At 36.1% G+C, this 18,971-nt stretch overlaps 1 protein-coding gene across 8 annotated transcripts in view; it reads right to left on the bottom strand.

Moving 5' to 3' along the window:
• Window positions 1-18,971, bottom strand: part of POT1 (protection of telomeres 1) — a 114,608-nt gene that overhangs the window by 61,298 nt on the left and 34,339 nt on the right. For 5 of the 8 annotated variants that reach the window (XM_050785052.1, XM_050785053.1, XM_050785054.1 and 2 more), the window contains one exon: window positions 15,160-15,274. The exons of the other annotated variants lie outside the window; for them this stretch is intronic. In XM_050785052.1, the coding sequence (XP_050641009.1) occupies window positions 15,160-15,274 (115 nt within the window). The remainder of the gene's footprint in view (window positions 1-15,159; window positions 15,275-18,971) is intronic. 8 annotated transcript variants of the gene reach the window in all.

The following is an 18,971-nucleotide window of genomic DNA, read 5'->3' as shown; positions in this document are numbered from 1 at the left end:
AGCATCCTATCCCAAAAACTAAAAGCAAACAAAACTGACAGCGGCTCTCAGAATCTAATGTTTTGGACGCTACTCTGAGAAATGTGATTATACTGCTCAGTAAGTAGCTAAAACAGAAGGTGTCCTTGTAAGACAGTGAACAGGAAGAGATAAAGATCTGCTTCTAGTAACACTGTAACATCCAAGATTGCTAATCAAACTACTTTTCTAAAATGAGTTTTAATGGGAGGTAGGGTAAGAAAAACAATAAATAATTTTGGACACAGACCATTCCTGAGGTAAGGTAGTGAGCCCACAGGTGATGTACCGCATTATGTGGCACAAAAAGGCTGAGAGATCTCTAGCGAATAAAAGAAAGAAGGGACTCAAAATTTGAGGAAAGAACAAAAAGGAGAGGCGAACAATAAATATTTTGTCTCTCCCTTCCTCTAAATTCAAATATTAGGAAATTAAGCACAAACAAATTTCCTTCTATTTTTCCTATTTGCTCACATTGTGAGTAGGAATTATGGTATATTGATCAAGCAAGGATGAGTCATATACTATTAACAAGCCTGGAAATGTTTTATGGTCTGAATAAATTTATTTTATTTTGTAAGAGCAGATAATAACAACGGAGTAAATGTGTCTCAAGCTTAAGAAATAGTTAGCTATTTCTAAAAATCTGAAATACAACTAAAATTTAATTCCCTTACATGTGTTATCTAAGAAAATATGATTAATGGTATGTGTCCATGGCAAAAACTGCATACCTAATACTATCTAGCTAGCTCCCAAAGCAAAAGAATATGTAAGGCTTTCAGAGAAAATTATTGCTATAAAATCTCTAGTCTTAAAGAAGGCAGTGACTTTGTTTTCCTATATGAAAGAAGCATAGTATGTATCACTGATGAGTCATTATCAAAATCAATTTTGGGCTTGGTGTGGCGTCTCACACTTGTAATCCCAGCACTTTGGGAGGCTGAGGCAGAAAGATTGCTTGAGGCCAGGAATTTTAGGCCAGCCTGGACAACAATGCGAGACCTCCATCTCTACCAAAAAAAAAAAAATGTTTTTTAATTAGTTGGGCACGGTGGCATATGCTGCTAGTTACAGCTACTAGGGAGGCTGAAGTGGGAGGACTGCTTGAGCCCAGGAGTTGAGACTGAGGTGAGCTATGATCTCGGCAGTGCACTGCAGCCTAGTCAACAGAGCAAGACCCTGTCTTAAAAAATAAAATAATATAAAATAAATTTTGATGATAAAAAGACATTTCAATATACGTTGATTATGTAATACTTGAGGAATTCTTTCTCAGTTTTCATCATTAATCTTATCAAAACTGAATAGGAAGGTTAGTATCCATAGCATTATATGATCTTTTAACAACAGGACTGATAAGACTCTATGTAAAAATAAAAACTTTACTCCAAGAGTGAATATAAAGCTTAGGAATAGAAGCATTTCTACCAGAATAAGATTTCTACCAGAAATAAGACAGCATGCTACAGGTCATATGTAATCTTTATTCAGGATAAGAGCAAAGTTTTCAGGAAAAATTTCTGTCAAGGAGTAAAGATGCCAAATTGCTAATTGCTTCTATCTCACTGAATTTAACATTTATAAGATGAATTTTAATGAAAAATTCTAGCTAATGATATATAACAGAATACATTTTTTCCATCTACCTAAATTTGAATTGCATAAAGGTAATTTTCCACCACATAACTAGTTATGTACATCTGGATGTTATTTAGATTGTAGCCCTGTATTTGTGAAAAAATACTGCTTTAGGTAATATCTTAAAAGGCACAGCTGTGGACTGTTTCTATACATCTATTCTCGTACTTCTCTGTGGTAATACTAATGAAGGCGATCCTTTCTTGAACACAAATATCAGTGCTATTGTCTAACATAACTAACTAAAGTTATGAGAGAGAGTTTTAAAACTTTATTGTCTGGCTAGTAGTCAAGACATCTTGCTATGTCTTAAGATTGATTTAAAAGCTTCAATGACTAGGTTCGGATAAAATTGATGATATTCATTTTAATTTAGTATCTTAGAAGAAATAAACATATTATCTCCGTAATAACAGATGGCTCATTACTGGTCATGAATTTTTTACTAAGGGACTGCAGTGATTGAAGTAAACATATCTGATAGAGATATAAGATACATATGCAAATATAATACATACTCTTGTTCCCCATGGCTTTCATTTTATATGCAAGATTTAATAACATCATGACAATACATGATTTTTGTAATAACAACTGAAAATTAATGTTGTCATCAATGTTTTAAGACAGCTATCATTTTAGTCTATATTATCATAAGTTGTTTTTAAAATGATGTATTTGCAGATCAATTTGTTAAAAAAACTTTTTAAATTATATCTTCTATCAAGTTAGATAGACATTATTAGCAACAATGTAGCTTATTCCTAAGTTTGATGGGCCAATTAACTTCAATTAGGTAAAACTTTAAATTCAAAGAGGATCATAGTGATTACATCTTTACAGCTAACTCCGAGAAAGGGCAGCACACGAAGAAAACTGATGGGGAGAGGAAACTACTAAGGGAAAAGTATGTGAGTTTATGTTGAACAGTATGATGGGGTGGGGAAACGAAGACTTTGGGAATAAACTGAAATGAGAATATTTGAGAAATATGTATTTAAGCACAAATTTCTCTACTTCACCTTTAATGTTCCCCTTTCCTCTAAAACAACAGATATTAAAATGATTTTCCACAAAACATTCTTTGCAGTCTTCAGGCTTATTATGAGGTCTATTTAAAACCTATCTTTGTATTTAATAGTCTTCACAACGTTCATTTACACACAGACTAGTTTTTTTTTTAATATTATACATTAATAAAATATGCTGACCACAAGAAAAAGATTTTCCCCCATTTACCTGACCAAAGAGTAGATTCCTAGTTTATTTCTCAACAATAAAATCTGTATATATGTATCTTTATTTAAAAATGGTTTTCTAATATGAAGTCAATGAGAACATCTTTGTGTTTTCAACATGCAACTCCTGGCATGCAGCAGATAAAGTCAACGTTTCATTAACATCCCTGTTTCACTATTTACCATCTCTGAAATATGGCTATATCTTAATATTGACAGTTAAGCATAGTTTAATTAGCAGCATTTTCCCTTCTTTTTTTTTTTTTTTTTTTTTTGAGACGGAATCTTGCTGTCCCCCTGGCTGGAGTGCAGTGGCGTGATCTCGGCTCACTGCAAGCTCCGCCTCCTGGGATCACGCCATTCTCCCGCCTCAGCCTCCTGAGTAGCTGGGACTACAGGCGTCCGCCACCGCGCCCGGCTTATTTTTTGTATTTTTAGTAGAGGCGGGCTTTCACCGTGGTCTCGATCTCCTGATCTTGTGATCCGCCCGCCTCGGCCTCCCAAAGTGCTGGGATTACAGGCGTGAGCCACCGCGTCCAGCCCTCCCTTCTTAATGATATATAAAATGACAAAGTCTTTTACAGATAATGGTGTTTTAGAATAGATGAAATACAAAAATCGATGTTAAATTTAGTAAAACTAAATTAAACACAGGTGAAGTGTGTGTTTCTGTACATTTTATTACCTCATGATAAACTGAAATTCATGGCTTTTGATGTTTTCATTTACATGTTAAAACCTTACATTATCATAAAGCAATTAACAGGTTATATATTTTTACTTTACTTCTAAAACTATCCAAATATATACATATCTCTGTATCAGTTCATATATATGTATATATTTACATAAAATCATGGCCAGGGCCAATGCCAAGAAACCTTTTCCCTATATCTTATTCTAGAACATTCAGTTTCAGGTCATACTCTTAAGTCTTTAATCCACGTTGAGCTGATTTTTTTGTGTATGATCTAAGGATCCAATTTCATTCTTTGCATGTGGATATACAGTTTCCCCAACCTCATTTCGTGAAGAGACTGCACTTTCCCCATTATATATTCGTGCACCCTTGTCGAAAATCAGTTGACCATAATAAATGTGTGGGCTTATTTCTAGGCTCTCCATTCAATTCCATTTATCAGTATGTCTGGCTTCATGGCAGTACCATATTGTCTCAATACTGTTACTTTTTAACATATTTTGAAATTAGAAAGAGAGAAGCCTCCAGGTTTGATCTTTCTCAGGATTCTTTTGGCTATTCAGGATCCTCTGTGTTTCCATATGAATTTTAAGATTGATTTTTGTTTTTCTATAAAAAATGCTACTTGGATTTTGATAGGGAATACACTGAATCTCAGATGACTGAGTAGTATGGCCACATTAATAAAGGCATACCTCATGTAATTGTACTTAATTTTATTGTACTTTGTAATACTGCAATTTTACAAATTAAAGGTTTGTGGCAACTCTGCATTGAGCAAGTCTATTGTCACCATTTTTGCAACAGTATGTGCATCTATGTTATATTTTGGTAATTCTCACAATACTTCAAACTTTCCCATTTTCATTGTATCTGTTATGGTGAACTGTGATCAGTGATCTTTAGCATTACTACTGTAATTGTTTTGGGGTACCACAAGTCACAACCATATAATACAGTGTACTTAACCAATAAACATGTGTATTCTAACTCCCCCATCAATCTGTCATTCCCCTCTCTCCATCTCCTGAGGCCTCCTTATTCTCTGAAACACAACAATATTGAAATTAGATGATGTGATAACCCTATAATGGCCTATAAGTGTTCAAGTGAGTGTCACATATCTCTCACTTTAAATCAAAAGTTACAAATGATGAAGCTTAGGAAGGCATATATCTAAAGCTGAGATACACTGAAAGTAGGACTCTTGTGCCCAAACAGATAGCCAGGTTGTGAATACAAAGAAAAAGTTTCTGAAGGAAATTAAAGGTGTTACTTTAGTGAACACATGAATAAGAAGAAAGTCGAAGAGCCTTATAGCTGATACAGAGAAAATTTTAGTCGTCTGCATAGATGATCAAACCAGTACAACATTCCCTTAAGCCAAAGCCTAAAGTAGAATGAAGTCCTAACTCTCTTTAGTTCTTTAAAGGGCAACAGAGGTGGGGAGGCTAGAGAAGATATATCTGAAGCTATCACATTGGTTCATGGCATTTCAGAAAAGAAGACATCTTCATAACATAAAGTACAAGGTGAAGCAGCAAGTAGCAAGTGCTGATGAAGAAGCTGGAGCAAGTTATCCAGAAGACCTAACTAAGATCATCAACGAAGGTGGCTACACAAACCAATACATTTTCAATGTAAACAAAATAGTCTTCTCTTGGAACAAGGTGCCATCTAGGACCTTCATAGCTATGGAGAATTCAATGTGCCTGCCTTCAAAGCTTCGAAAAACAGGTTCACTCTCTTGTGAGGGTCTAATGCAGTTGGTGACTTTTAGTTGAAGCCAATATTCACTTATTCTCAAAATCCTAGGGCCTTTCAAAATTAGGCAAAACCAACTGTGCCTGTGCTCTTTAATGAAACAACAAAGCCTGCATGGCATTGCTTACCGCATGGCTTCCTGAATATTTTAAGCCCAATGTTGAGACGTACTGCTCAGCAAAAAAGATTATTTTCAAAATATGACTGCTCATTGACAGTGCACCTAGTCAAACAAGAGCTCTGATGGAGATGTTCAAGATTAATGTTATTTTCATGCCTGCTAATACAATATCCATTATGCAGCCCACAAACCAAGGAATAATTTTTACTTTTAAGTGTCATTATTTAAAAGAAATACCTTTCATAAGGCTATACCCACCATAGATAGAGATCCTTCTGATGGACTAGGGCAAAGTAAAATAAAAACCTGGAAAATATTTATTCTAGATGACATCAAGAACATTCCTGATTCGTGTGAGGTCAAAATCCAACATCAACAGGGGTTTGGAAAAAGTTAATTCCAACCCTCACAGATGACTTTGATGGGTTCAAGACTTTGGTGGAGTTAAGTCACTGCAGATGTGGTGGAAACAGTAAGAAAATTAGAATGAGAAATGGAGCCTGAAAGTGTAACTGAACTGATGCAATCTCATAATAAAACTTCAACAGATGAAGAGTTGCTTCTTATGGATGAGGGAAGAAAGTAGTTTCTTAAGAAGTAATCTATTCCTGGTAAAGATTTTATGAATATTTTTGAAATGACAATAAAAGATTTAGAATATTCCATAAACTTAGTTGAAGAGAACTCTCAAGGTTGAAGAGAACTGACTGAAATTTTGAAAGAAGTTCTACTGTGAATAAAATGCTATCAAACAGCATCTCATGTTACAAAGAAATCTTTTATAAAAGGAAGAGTCAATTGAGATGAGAAAATTCAGTACTGTCTTATTTTAATAAACTGTTACAGCCACACTAGTCTTCAGAAAACACCATCCTGACCAATCAGTCTATCATCTCCACCAGCAAAACGATAACTCACTGAAGGCTCAACTTATCCTTAGCATTTTTTAGCAATACTGTATTTTTCATCAAGGTGCATACATTTTTTAATGTAAAGTAGTAAAACCACTATAAAAAACAGCATGGAGCCTCCTTAAAGAACTAAAACTAGAACTACCATTCAATCCAGTAATCCCACTACTGAGTATTTACTCAAAGGAAAAGAAGTCATTATAGGAAGACACATGCACATGCATGTTTATAGCAGCACGTTCACAACTGCAAAAACATGGAACCAACCTAAGTGCCCATCAATCAACAAGTAGATAAAGAAAATGTAGTATATATACACCATGGAATACTACTCAGCCATAAAAAGGAACGAAATAATATCTTTTGCAGCAACTTGGATGGAGCCAGAAGACATTATTCTAAGTGAAGTAACTCAGGATTGGAAAAACAAAATATCATATGTCCTCAATTGTAAGTGAAAGCTATGCTATGAGGATGCAAAGAGATAAGAAAGATATGATGGACTTTGGGGACTCAGTGTGGGGGCAAGGTTCGGAGGAGGGTGAGGGATAAAAGGCTATATATTTGGTACAGCATATACTACTTGGTTGACAGGTGTACTGAAATCTTTGAGGTGGAGCTAAAGCATATTAACAGGAAAGTTTATAACACTAAATGCCTTCATCAAGAAGTTAGAAAGTGCAACATCCCTTCATGATAAAAATCCTCAACAGACTAAGCATCAGAGGAATATACTTCCAAATATAATAGCAAGAACCATCTATGACAAACCCACAGGCAGCGTTACACTGAAAAACCAAAAGCTGGAAGTATTATTCTTGAGAACAGAACAAGACAAGGATGCCTACTTTCACCACTCCTATTCAACATAGTACTGAACTCCTAGCCAGACCAATCAGGCAAGAGAAAGAAAAAAAAAAAAGGCATCCAAATAGGAAGAGAGGAAGTCAAACTATCTTTTTGCAGATGATATGATCCTATAGCTAGAAAACCCCATAGTCTTTGCCCAAAGGCTCTCAGAACTTACAAACAACTTTAATAAAGTTTCAAGTTACCAAGTCAATGTACAAAAATTAGTAACATTTCTATACACCAATGTCCAAGTTGACAGCCATATCAAGAATACAACCATATTAACAATAGCCACAAAATATATAAAATACCTAGGAATAAAGCTAAGCAAGGGGATGAAAGATGTCTACAATGGAAATTACAAAACACTACTGAAAGAAATTACAGATGACACAAACAAATGGAAAAAACATTTCATACTCATGGATAAGAAGAATCAATATTGTTAAAATACTGTCCAAAGCACTTTACAGATTGAACACTATTCCTATCAAACTACCAATGTCATTCTTCACACAATTAGAAAAAAAAACTCTGAAATTCATATGGAATCAAAAAAGAGCCCAAATAGCCAAAGCAACCTGAAGCAACAAGAACAAAGCTGGAAGCATCACAGTAGCTGACTTCAAACTATACTGGAAAGCTGCAACAACCAAAACAGCCTGGTACTGGTGGTACAGAAACAGACACATAGACAGGTAGAACAGAATAGAAAACTCAGAAAGAAAGCTATACACCTACAACTGATACAGTTTTGATATTTGTTCCTGACCAAATCTCATGTTGAATTGTAATCCCCAATGCTGGAGGTGGGGCATGGTGGGAGGTGTTTTGATCATGGGGTCTAACACAACAACCATCAGATCTTCAATAAAGTTGTCAAATGCAGTGGGAAAAGGACTCCCTATTAAATAAAGTGTGCTGGGACAACCGACTAGCCATGTGCAGAAGAATGAAACTGGAGCCCTACCTTTCACCATATACAAACATTAACTCAAGATGGATTAAGGATTTAAATATAAGACCTAAAATTATAAAAATCCTAGAAGAAAACCTAGGAAATACCCTTCTCAACATTGGCCTTGGCAAATAATTTTTGGCTACGTCCCCAAAAGCAATTGTAACAAAAACAAAAATTGACAAATGAGAACAAACTAAACTAATGAGCTGCATGCAAAAGATACTATCAACGGAGTAACTATACAGCCTACAGAATGTGAGAAAATATTTAGAAACTGTGCATCTGACAAACGTCTGCTATCCAGAATCTATAAGGGAGTTAAATCAACAAGCAAAAGGCAAATAACATTAAAAAGTGGGCAAAGCACATGAACAGACACTTCTCGAAAGAAGACAAACATGAAAAAATGTTTATCATCACTATCATCAGAGAAATTCAAAAGGAAACCACAACAAGACACCATCTCATATCAGTCAGAATGGCTGTAAAAAAAGTAAAAAAATAACACATGTTGGTGAGGGAGGCTATGGAGCAAAGGAAATGCTTATATACACTGTTGGGAGTTTGAAAATTTCTCAAAGAACTTAAAACAGAGCTACCATTAGACTCAGTAATTTCATTACTGGGTATATACTCAAAGGAAAATAAATTGTTCTATCAAAAAAAACCCACAGTCATATTTCATCACAGCACTAATTCACAATAGCAAAGACATGGAATCAACCCAGGCGCCATCAATGGTGGGTTAAAGAATATCATGTACATATACACCATCTAACACCACGCTTTCATAAAAAGGAATAAAATCATGTCCTTTGCAACAGCAGGGGTGCAGATGGAAGCTATTATCTTAGGAGAATTAACACAGAAACAGAAAGCCAAATAACTCACACGCTCACTTACAAGTAGGAACTAAACCTTGAGTACTCATAGACAAAGACGGGAACAACAGACATGGGACTATTAGAGCATACGGAAAGCACTCAGATTCATAAAACAAGTTCTTCTTGTTTAATTTTAATTAATTTCAAAGTTTCTGTTTTCTGCCTTAATTTCGTTGTTCACCTGAGAGTTATGCAGGATTAAGTTTTTAAATTCCCATGTTTTTGTGTAGTTTTGCGAGATCTCCTTGATAGATTTCTACTTTTATTGCACTATGGTCCAAGAGTGTGCTTGGTATGATTGACTTTTCTGAATTTATCATTTATCCAGACTTAATTCATAACCAAGCATGCAGCTGATCTTATAATATGTTCCAAGTGCAGATGGAAAGAATGTGTATTCTGTGGTTGTTGGGTGGAGTATTTTATAGATGTCCACTAGATCCAAATGATCTAGTGTCGAGTTTACTTCCAGAATTTGTTAGTTTTCTGCCTAGATATCTAACACTGTCAGTAGGGTGCTGAAGTCTCTCTCCCATTGTCATTGTGTTGCTGTCTATGTCTTTTCTTAGGTAAAGAACTTGTTTTATGAATCTGAGTGCTCCAACGTTGGGTGCATATACATTAGGATAGCTACGTCTTCTTAAATTGAACACTTTTATCATTTTGTAGTGGCCATCTTTGTCCCTCTTAAATTGTTACTGGTTTAAAGTCTGTTATATCTGACATAAGAGACTCCTGTCTTTTTGTTTCTGTTGCATGGTACGTATTTATCCAATCTTTTTCACTGAACCTGTGGGTGATGTTACATGTGAGATGGGTCTCCTGAGGGCAGGAGACAGTTGGGTCTTGTGTTTTTATCCAGCTTGCCCCTCAGTGCCTTTTAAGTGGGGGCATTCAGACTGTTTAAATTCAAGATTAGTACTAATACATGAGATTTTGAATCTGTCATCATGCTGTTAGATGGCCGTTTTGTAGACCTGAGTGTGCATTTGCATTACAGTGTCTCTGTGCTACGTGCTTCAGTGTGTTTTTATGATAGCAGGTATACTTTTGTTTCCATGTTTAGCACTCCCTTAAGGATCTCTGGTAAGACTGGTCTGGCTGTAACAAATTCCCATTTGCTTGTCTGATAGAGGAATTTCATTTCTCCTTCACTTATGAAGCTTAATTTAGTGGAATACGAAATTCCTAACTGAAATTTCTTTTAAGGATACTGAAAATAGACCCCAAACCTCTTCCAGCCTCTAAGGTTTCTGCTCAGAGTTCCCCTGCCATCTTGATGGGATTCTCTTTGTAAATGACCTGACCCTTCTTTCTAACTGCCTATAAGATTTTTTTCTTTCACATTGACCTTGGGGATGGTTGTCTTACATAGTATCACCAGGGTTGTTCTGTATTTCTTGAATTTTCATGTCAGCCTCTTTAGTGCGATGGGGAAATTTTCAGACTATATCCTCAAATATGTTTTCCAAGTTGTTTACTATCTCTCCTTCTCTCTCAGGAATGCCAGTAAGTTGTAGGTTTGGTCTCTTCAAATACACATCTATTTGTCAGAGGCTTTATTCACTTAAAAAAAAAAATCCTGTTTTATTTATTTTTGCCTGACTGAGTTGTTTGGAAGAACTGGTCTTTGAGATCTGAGATTCTTTCCATATCTTGGTCTAATATACTGTCAATGCTTCTGACTATATCACGAAATTCTTGTAAACGTTTCAATGTCAGGAAGTTCAGTTTGGTTCTTTCTTAAAATGACTGTTTCGTCTTTCAGGTCTTGTACCATTATACTGAATCCTTTAGATTTCTTGGGTTGGGTTTCAACTTTCTTTGAGTCTTGATGAGCTTCCTTGCCATCCAGATTTTGAATTTTATGCCTGTCATTTCAGCCATTTCAATCTGGCTACGAACTATTGCTGGGGAGCTAGTAGGCTCCCTGGAGGTATGAAGACACTCTGGCTTTTTGATTGTCAGAGTTCTTGCACTGGTTCTTAACTGAAAGAGCTTGTGTGTCTGTAACTGTGGCTTGAGTAGAGTATATCCAACTGGCTTCGTTTCTGGGTTATTTTAGAGGACCAAGACTCTGAATAGGATCTTTATTTGATTCTTGTCCTGGATTTCATAGGCAACATATGCTGGAAAAATATTTTTGGTCTTGCAATTTGGGATGGAACCCAATACATGGTGCTTAAAAGTAATAGCATACAGCCTCTTATTCAGCTACGCTGCCTTTGTATTTCAGTGAGTTCACAGTACTGGTCTATGTTGGGAAAGAAGAGGGATGACCCCTTCACCAAGTCTGCTCTTGGGCCTGAGGGGAGCCCCCACCAGTCCTGGGCCTGAGGAAAGCCCCCACCAATAACTAGCACTGTGCCCATGTCTCCTTTGTTAGGTATTCTGGGTCATGGGTCTTTCTTCCTTGGGCATAGGGCACAGCTGGGAGACAGGCCACTCCCTTCCCAGACCACCTGTTTTGGAAGGGATGCTCCACTTCTGCACTGGCCCCATGAACTCATCACCTTTCTCAGTGTTTTGAGAGTAAGGGCTCCTCCCTCACTCACATACCAGCTACAGATATCAGGTTAGCACTGCCAAGCTGCACGTTGCAGCCCTGGGGCATTGGGACCAGTCTGCAGCTCCATCCTCTGGCCCTTCAGGATCAGGTACCATCTGTGCTGGGGGATCCAAAGTGCTCCCAGACCACCAGTAAAGTATTCAGGCTGGGTCACCAGCAAATCACCCAGGCTGTGTAATGGGTGCTGTGCTGCATACATGATCCTGCAAGAGCAGCCAGGCAGGGACCTTGGGAAGGGCTGGCAGACCTAAAGAACAGACATGTTCCAGTCTCATGGGGAGGTCAACCCTGCTCTCTCTTGGCCCAGCAGTCAGCTTGGGTTAGAGCTACTTGGAAAAAGATGAAGAGCCTTTGGGCATGGACACCAATGGTGACATTCTACTGTAGCTGTCCTATATGCAAAAGCTCCTGAGCTACATATACACAGGCTGCAGCTCTATCTCTGCCTACTTTCCAGGTAGATTCCCCTGCCCTCTGAGTTCAAATGTCCATGGAGATGGTGAGACTTCTTGTAGCTAGGATCCCACAGGTCAATGGCAAGAGTGGGCTGCCCTGCCATCCCTTCACTCTGCCCTTTTCTAAGAGCCGTTCAAAGCCGGAAACTAGCACTGGCACATGGTAACCACGCACAGAATTCCCAGCTTCCTTCCTCTTCAGTCTTGGTGTCTGCATTGCCTCTCTATGCAATAAGAGAAACTCTTGTTTTCTCTTCAAAAATCTGGTTTACTGAATATTTTGGTTTCCCTCGGCAGGAAGTTAACTTCCTAGCTACCTCTAATTGGCCATCTTGTCTAATCATGTGATTTTTATCCTGCATTTCTTAAGGTATCACATTGACTAGCTTTCCATGTTGAAATATCCTTGCAACAGTGATATATTTAACTTGGTCATAGTGTATGATCCTTTTAATGTGCTGTTAAATGTGGTTACCTAGTATATTACTGAGGATTTCTATATCTATTTTTGTAGTCTTTGGTTTTGTTATTATGGTAAAGTCAGTCTTATAAAATGGGTTTGGAAGTATTTCATTCTCTTCAATTTTTCTGGAAGAGTTTTAAAGGATTGGCATTAATTCTTCTTTAAATGTTTGGTAGGATTCCCTAGTAAAGCTATCTGGTCCTCAACTTTTCTCTATTTTGGGAGGTGTTTGGATTACTGATTTAATCTCATTACTAGGTACAGGTCTGTTCATTTTTTTTTTTATTTTTTCATGACTCAATTTTGGCAGATTTTATGTTTCTAGAAAATCATCTATTTCTTCTAGGTTATCCAATTTGTTGGCATATAAATTTTCATAGTAGTCTCTTATGATCTGTATTTCTGTGGCATCAGCTATAAAGTACTCTCATTTCTGATTTAATTCTTCTCATTTTCTTCTTAGTCTAAGTAAAAGTCTGCCAGTTCTATGTATCTTTTCAAAAAAAATTAACTGAGTTTCACTGATTATTTTCTCTATTGTTACTATTCTCTATTCCATTTACTTCTGTTTTGATCGTTATTATTTTCACCCTACTTCTCATTTTGGGTTCAGTTTGTTCTTCTTTTTCCAGTTCCTTGAGGTGTAAACTTGTTTGGGATCTTTCTGCTTCTTAAATATATATACTTTTTGCTATAAATCTCCCTGTTAAAACTGCTTTTGCCACACCACATACGTTTGGTATGCTGTATTTTCACTTCCGTCTCAAGATATTTTCTAATTTCCTTTTTGACTTCCTCTTTGGCTCACTGATTGTTTAAGAGTTTACTGTTTAATATACACACATTTCGAAATTTTACTATTTTCCTCCTGCTATTGACTTCTAGTTTGATTTTACTGAAGTCAGAAAAGATACTAGCTATCTTAAATTTATTCACTTGTTTTGTGACCTAACAAGCTATCTATGCTGGAGAATGTTCCATGTGCACTTGAGAAAAACGTATACTCTGCTCTAGCTGGGTAGAATATTCTGTTAGGTTCATTTGGTCTACAGTGTTGTTCAAGTTTTCCGTTTCCGTACTGATCTCTGTCTGGACCGTCTCCCCCATTACCGGAAGTGGTGAAATGAAATCTCCTACTATAACTGTGTTGCTATTTCTCCCTTCACTTCTGAAATGTCTGCTTCATGGATTAAGCGCTCTGATGTTAGCAGCATACATAATTGTTATATTTTCTTGGTGAATTAACCCTTTCATCATTATATGATATCCCAAAACTGCCTGTTGTGACAGTTTTTGACTTAAAGTCTCTTTTGTCTGATGGAAGTATGGCCACTTCTCTTCTTTCGGTTACCATTTGCAAGAAATATCTTTCTTCATTCTTTCACTTTGACTTAGCCTATGTGTGTCCTTAAATCTAAAGTGAGTTTTTGTAGAAAGCATATAGTTGTATCTTGTTTTTTTTAATGCACTCAACTACTCTATGATTTTTTTAGTAGGGAATTTAGTTCATTTATAATAATACTAGTTATTGATTAGAAAGGTCTTACGATTGCCATTTAATTCATTGTTTTCTATCTGTCTTGTGACACTTAATTCCCTATTTTCTTCTCTTGCTATCTTCCTTTGTGTTTCATTTTTTTGTAATGACCTGCTTTGATTCCCTTCTCATTTTCTTTTTTTTTTTTTTTGAGACAGAGTCTTGCTCTGTCACCCAGGCTGGAGTGCAGTGGTGCGATCTCGGCTCACTACAAGCTCCGCCTCCTGGGTTCACGCCATTCTCTTGCCTCAGCCTCCCGAGTAGCTGGGACTACAGGCGCCCGCTACCACGCCCGGCTAATTTTTTTGTATTTTTAGTAGAGACGGGGTTTCCCCGTGTTAGCCAGGATGGTCTTGATCTCCTGACCTTGTGATCCGCCCATCTCCGCCTCCCAAAGTGCTGGGATTACACGCTTGAGCCACCGCGCCCGGCCTCATTTTCTTTTGTGTATCTTTTATAGGTTATTTTCTTTGTGGTTACCATGGGGTTTACATAAAGTACCTAATATTTATAGCAATCTATTTTAACCTGACAATTTAACTTTAATTACATACAAAAACTCTACACTTTTACTTCTACCCCACACACTTTATGTTACTGATTTCATACTTTTCATCTTTTTATACTATGTATCCATTAACATATTTCTAGAGTCATAGCTCCTTTTATATATTTGCCTTTCAACTTCTATACCAGAATTAAAAGTGATTTATGCATCAGTGTTACAGAATTGCAGTATTCTGCATTTGTTTATATATTTACCTTTACCAGTGAATTTTATACTTGGTTTATACATGGTTTCACGTTGCTGTTTGGCATCCTTTGCTTCATTCTTTTTCCTTACTGTTTTTAACTAGACTCTAGAATCTAAAGATCATGTTTATTTTACAAATTAAACTAGCCAAAGAATATGCATCAGTGTTGTTTGGCAATTATAGGTCCAAACTGAGCTTCTATTCTAGGACTTAGGGTACTGATGGAACTGTGTTCTTAAATCAATAATGCATTTCTACTCTATAAAAATTCCACCAGTTTTAATACCTACCAGTTCCTTTGCTTAGATATGGGGGCTTAAAGAACTTCACAACACCGTAGACATTGACAATTGTACCACCCTTAAGTTGATTCAGGGGTGTATATATATAATTTGTTGCTGGAACCTAAAGAAGGAGAAGACAGTGAATACATTTATAGTAAGTATTTACATTGTAGAATCATGTTATAATCATATTAGCAGCAAATCCATATAACTGTATTTTATCCTTTTAAGTGTCTAAAAGAAGCTGTAACCTGAAAAAAAGGCAATGAACACAGCTTAGCTTATCCAACTAGTTTCCCTTAGAACTTTGTTTATAAATGGTACAATTTGCACACTAGCTCATAAAGGCATAACCTATAATCTAATTAAAACATTATACTTCTCCAATACAAAAGTAGCAAACAGTATATACATACAGTCCCTGACTTATGATGGTTCAACTTATAATCTTCTGACTTTAGAATGGGTCTAGTAGGCTGTTTAATGCATTTTGTATTTATAACATTTATGACTTATGATGGGTTTACTGGATGTAACCTCACTGTAAATCAAGGAGCATCTGTAGTGAAATACCAGAAATACATATCAAAACTGAAGCAATAACAGAAAACAAGAAATACTTTTTTAAAATATGTACATCTTCAATGTAAAAGGTCTAAGAAAAGAGTTTTATTAAAGGTAAATGACTAGGCATGAGATATTTTTAGAAGCCCTGAAAAGGTAACCAGAATACTAGTCTTAACAATACAAGTTACATCTCTTGTAAGTTTAGAAAACTTTTTTTTTAAGGACACTCTCAAGGAATCTTACTAAGTAATTAAATCATCCTAGCTGTCTTTAAGTTAGTACATCCCCAGCTTATTTGGTCAAGAAACTGTAGCTGGGGGACAAGAAATCAAATTGTGAACAGAGAGCAAATTCTAAAAAATGTAATTTAAGAGATTTTGGTTCTATTTTTTAACTAATATCACTTCAAAACTTGTGGTACAATTTCTCTCTTCCCTTTACCCCCATGCTATTATAGAGATTTTCCACAGGCCTAGATTTTGACTCATAATTCAAGCCAGGTTTTGAGTCATAAATGGTATAAAAAGATTTAAAATGATAATAATGAAACTGTACCCCAAAGAATTAAAACTAATAATGCCTAAATTCTCGGGCTTACAGTATAGTAGATAAGAAATGAAAACTTACTGAAAAGTTGAAATCAGCAGCTAACAAAAATTCTTGAGTTTGCAGAGTACCAGATAAGAAAAGAAACAACTCGCTGAGATACTACTGAAACTCCTACTGATTATTGAGAGCAATAACAAACTATCTGAAATCAGTAGAAATCAAGATGGCTGACTGGAATTTGAGAACGAGCTTGCTGACATCACAGTATGAATTTCCATCACATTCATCATACTAACTCCACCTGAATTTGCGCATGCAACCCATGCATTAATGTGAAGAAATAACTGCATGCCCAAGGACTTTCCAAACCTCCCCTTTCGTCCTACGAATGACTTACTAATCCGAGTATCTACTCTCTAAAACTCTTCTAATAAAATCACTGACTTAAAGACAGCACAGGGAGACATATTTGAGCTCAGCTCGTGTCTCCTTAGGTGCTGACTGACTTTCAGCTTTTCTTTTCTCAAAAATTCGATTTCACAGTATTGGCTTATAGCACATCAGGTAGTGAGCTCCTTTTGCTCTATAATAATGAGAGTGAAAGATTATTTTTTGAAGTAACTGTGAATAAGTTGGGAAAGAAAAGGGAAAGTGGTTTACAAGGATATGTTTGCATATTAACAGTGATACTAAAAAAAAGCCTTAAAGGGCTTTAGATAGGTGGCCCCAACATCAAATGGAAAAAAGGACACCTATCACTCTAAGAGTTAAAATTTTTAAACTCAAATTAATTAGTTTTTCCAAGGAGGCTTCTCAGTTCAAACAAAAGAGTAGAATTTGCTAATCTAATCAAACTTCAACATAAAAGCTAGCTAACTCATCAATGATTAAAAAAAGAATGACAGAATAATGGAATGGAAAGAGAAATAATGGAAGAGAAGCATACTGAACAGTAGGGAGAAAACATGTGCTTAGCGTACACTCAATACTCTATCTTAACATCTCATGGAGAGATGAATGGGAAAGGCCAGCAAAACTCAATGACACTAACCATTACAATCAACTAAGTAACTGCCATTTGTTAATTCATTACCAATAAACAACTTCTTGTTTGGCTTTCCACGTAAACCGGCAAGTATTTATGTGTACAACAGCTAAGATATAATCCTCATTATAAATTCATAAATTGATATTTTTGCTTAATAATTCTCTAATGAGTTAGGTTAATATTCTTACAAGTTTGGTTAACGTACCCTTGAGTAAGCTCACACTTGAACAAGGTAATTAAATTTACATGATTCCCAAAAAGCCCTATCTTAGTAGGGAATTGGTCTCCCTTGCTGACACAATAAATTATTGTATTCCATAAAAAAGGACTGTAGAGGGACATCCAAATCAGTTTGAACAAATGTGTTAGCTAGAGAAATAGTGGAGTTAGCTTAGGAGAATGGTAAGCAAAGGCTTTCTGAAGGTGGCAACAAAATCTAAATTTTGAAGGACAAGTAACAAGGAGAAGTGATAGCACATACTAGCATCATGTAATCAGAGGTCTGAAAATAGATTCACACTGCTGGTGCAAAAGGCACAGGGCTAATATCTAAAACAACAGGCATATAATATTTATGGCATCCTAACAACTCCTAGGTTAATAAAACTATTTAGTACTTACGAAAATACTTGTTGAGGTTTTTTTATTGCTCACTAAATAATCTAGAACAGCACTATCCAAGAGAATCTTCTGTGATAATGAAAATATTCTATATCAATATTGTGGCTATTCAGGAATTTAAATGACTAGTGCAAATCATGAACTGAATTTTTAATAGCCACACACAGCTAATTGCTCAGTATTGCACAGCACAGGCACATGTCCATGAGAAAACCATCGGCTCATGACATACTAAAGATAACCTGATGGCATTATCATTAAGTACATCACTTGATCCACAGTTCACACAGACATGAACAATTTTTTTTTTGGATAGCTTAAGTGGCAGCCCATCATAGAATCAATCAGTCAAGAAAATGTGAGCACTGGGTTAAATGAGATGCAATTCACAGCACAGGCAGAAAGTTAACTAGTGGACAAAAATCAAGCACAGCAGACAATAAAAGCCTAAAGACAGAAAGACACCTAGCAGCATAATTCAACTCATTCATTCCTTTATATTCTGTCGTCCTTTCATTCATTCATTGATGGGCCATTTATTATACAGGGCAATAAAAATAAGTGTGAACGAAACACAAATAGCCCCTGCACCAATGGAAGAACAAACCATAAAAGCAGGGAGATGTCTTAGAGTTGTCTTAGAAGGTCTCTTTGAAAAGATATTTAAAGAAAGAACTAATTAAATGAAGTACAGAAGTTGGGAATGAGATAAGCAACAGTGTTCCAAGCAGAGAAAACACATTCAGTATGTTTGAAAATCCAGGAGGTTTGGATGGCTGGAGTGTACTGGTCAAAGGTAATGACAAGACTAGGTTGAATAAAAATACAGGGGATAGTTTATGTTGGGCCTTCAGATTCCACATAAGTGGGCTAATAAAGCTTTTAAATCCTGAAGACAGTACAAGATCAAATGATTACCCTGAGTCACTTGAAAAGCAAACTTTCTACCACTGAAAAACAAAATACTTTATTTTCTAAATTCTAAAAACACCCTGGCCCTCACAGACTACACATTTAATACTATATCCTCGAA

Source organism: Macaca thibetana, chromosome 3 (genome assembly GCF_024542745.1).
Source record: "Macaca thibetana thibetana isolate TM-01 chromosome 3, ASM2454274v1, whole genome shotgun sequence".
Classification (NCBI taxonomy): domain Eukaryota; kingdom Metazoa; phylum Chordata; class Mammalia; order Primates; family Cercopithecidae; genus Macaca; species Macaca thibetana.
The sequence above is the reverse complement of the archived record's forward strand: the minus strand, read 5'-3'. Positions and strand labels throughout refer to the sequence as shown.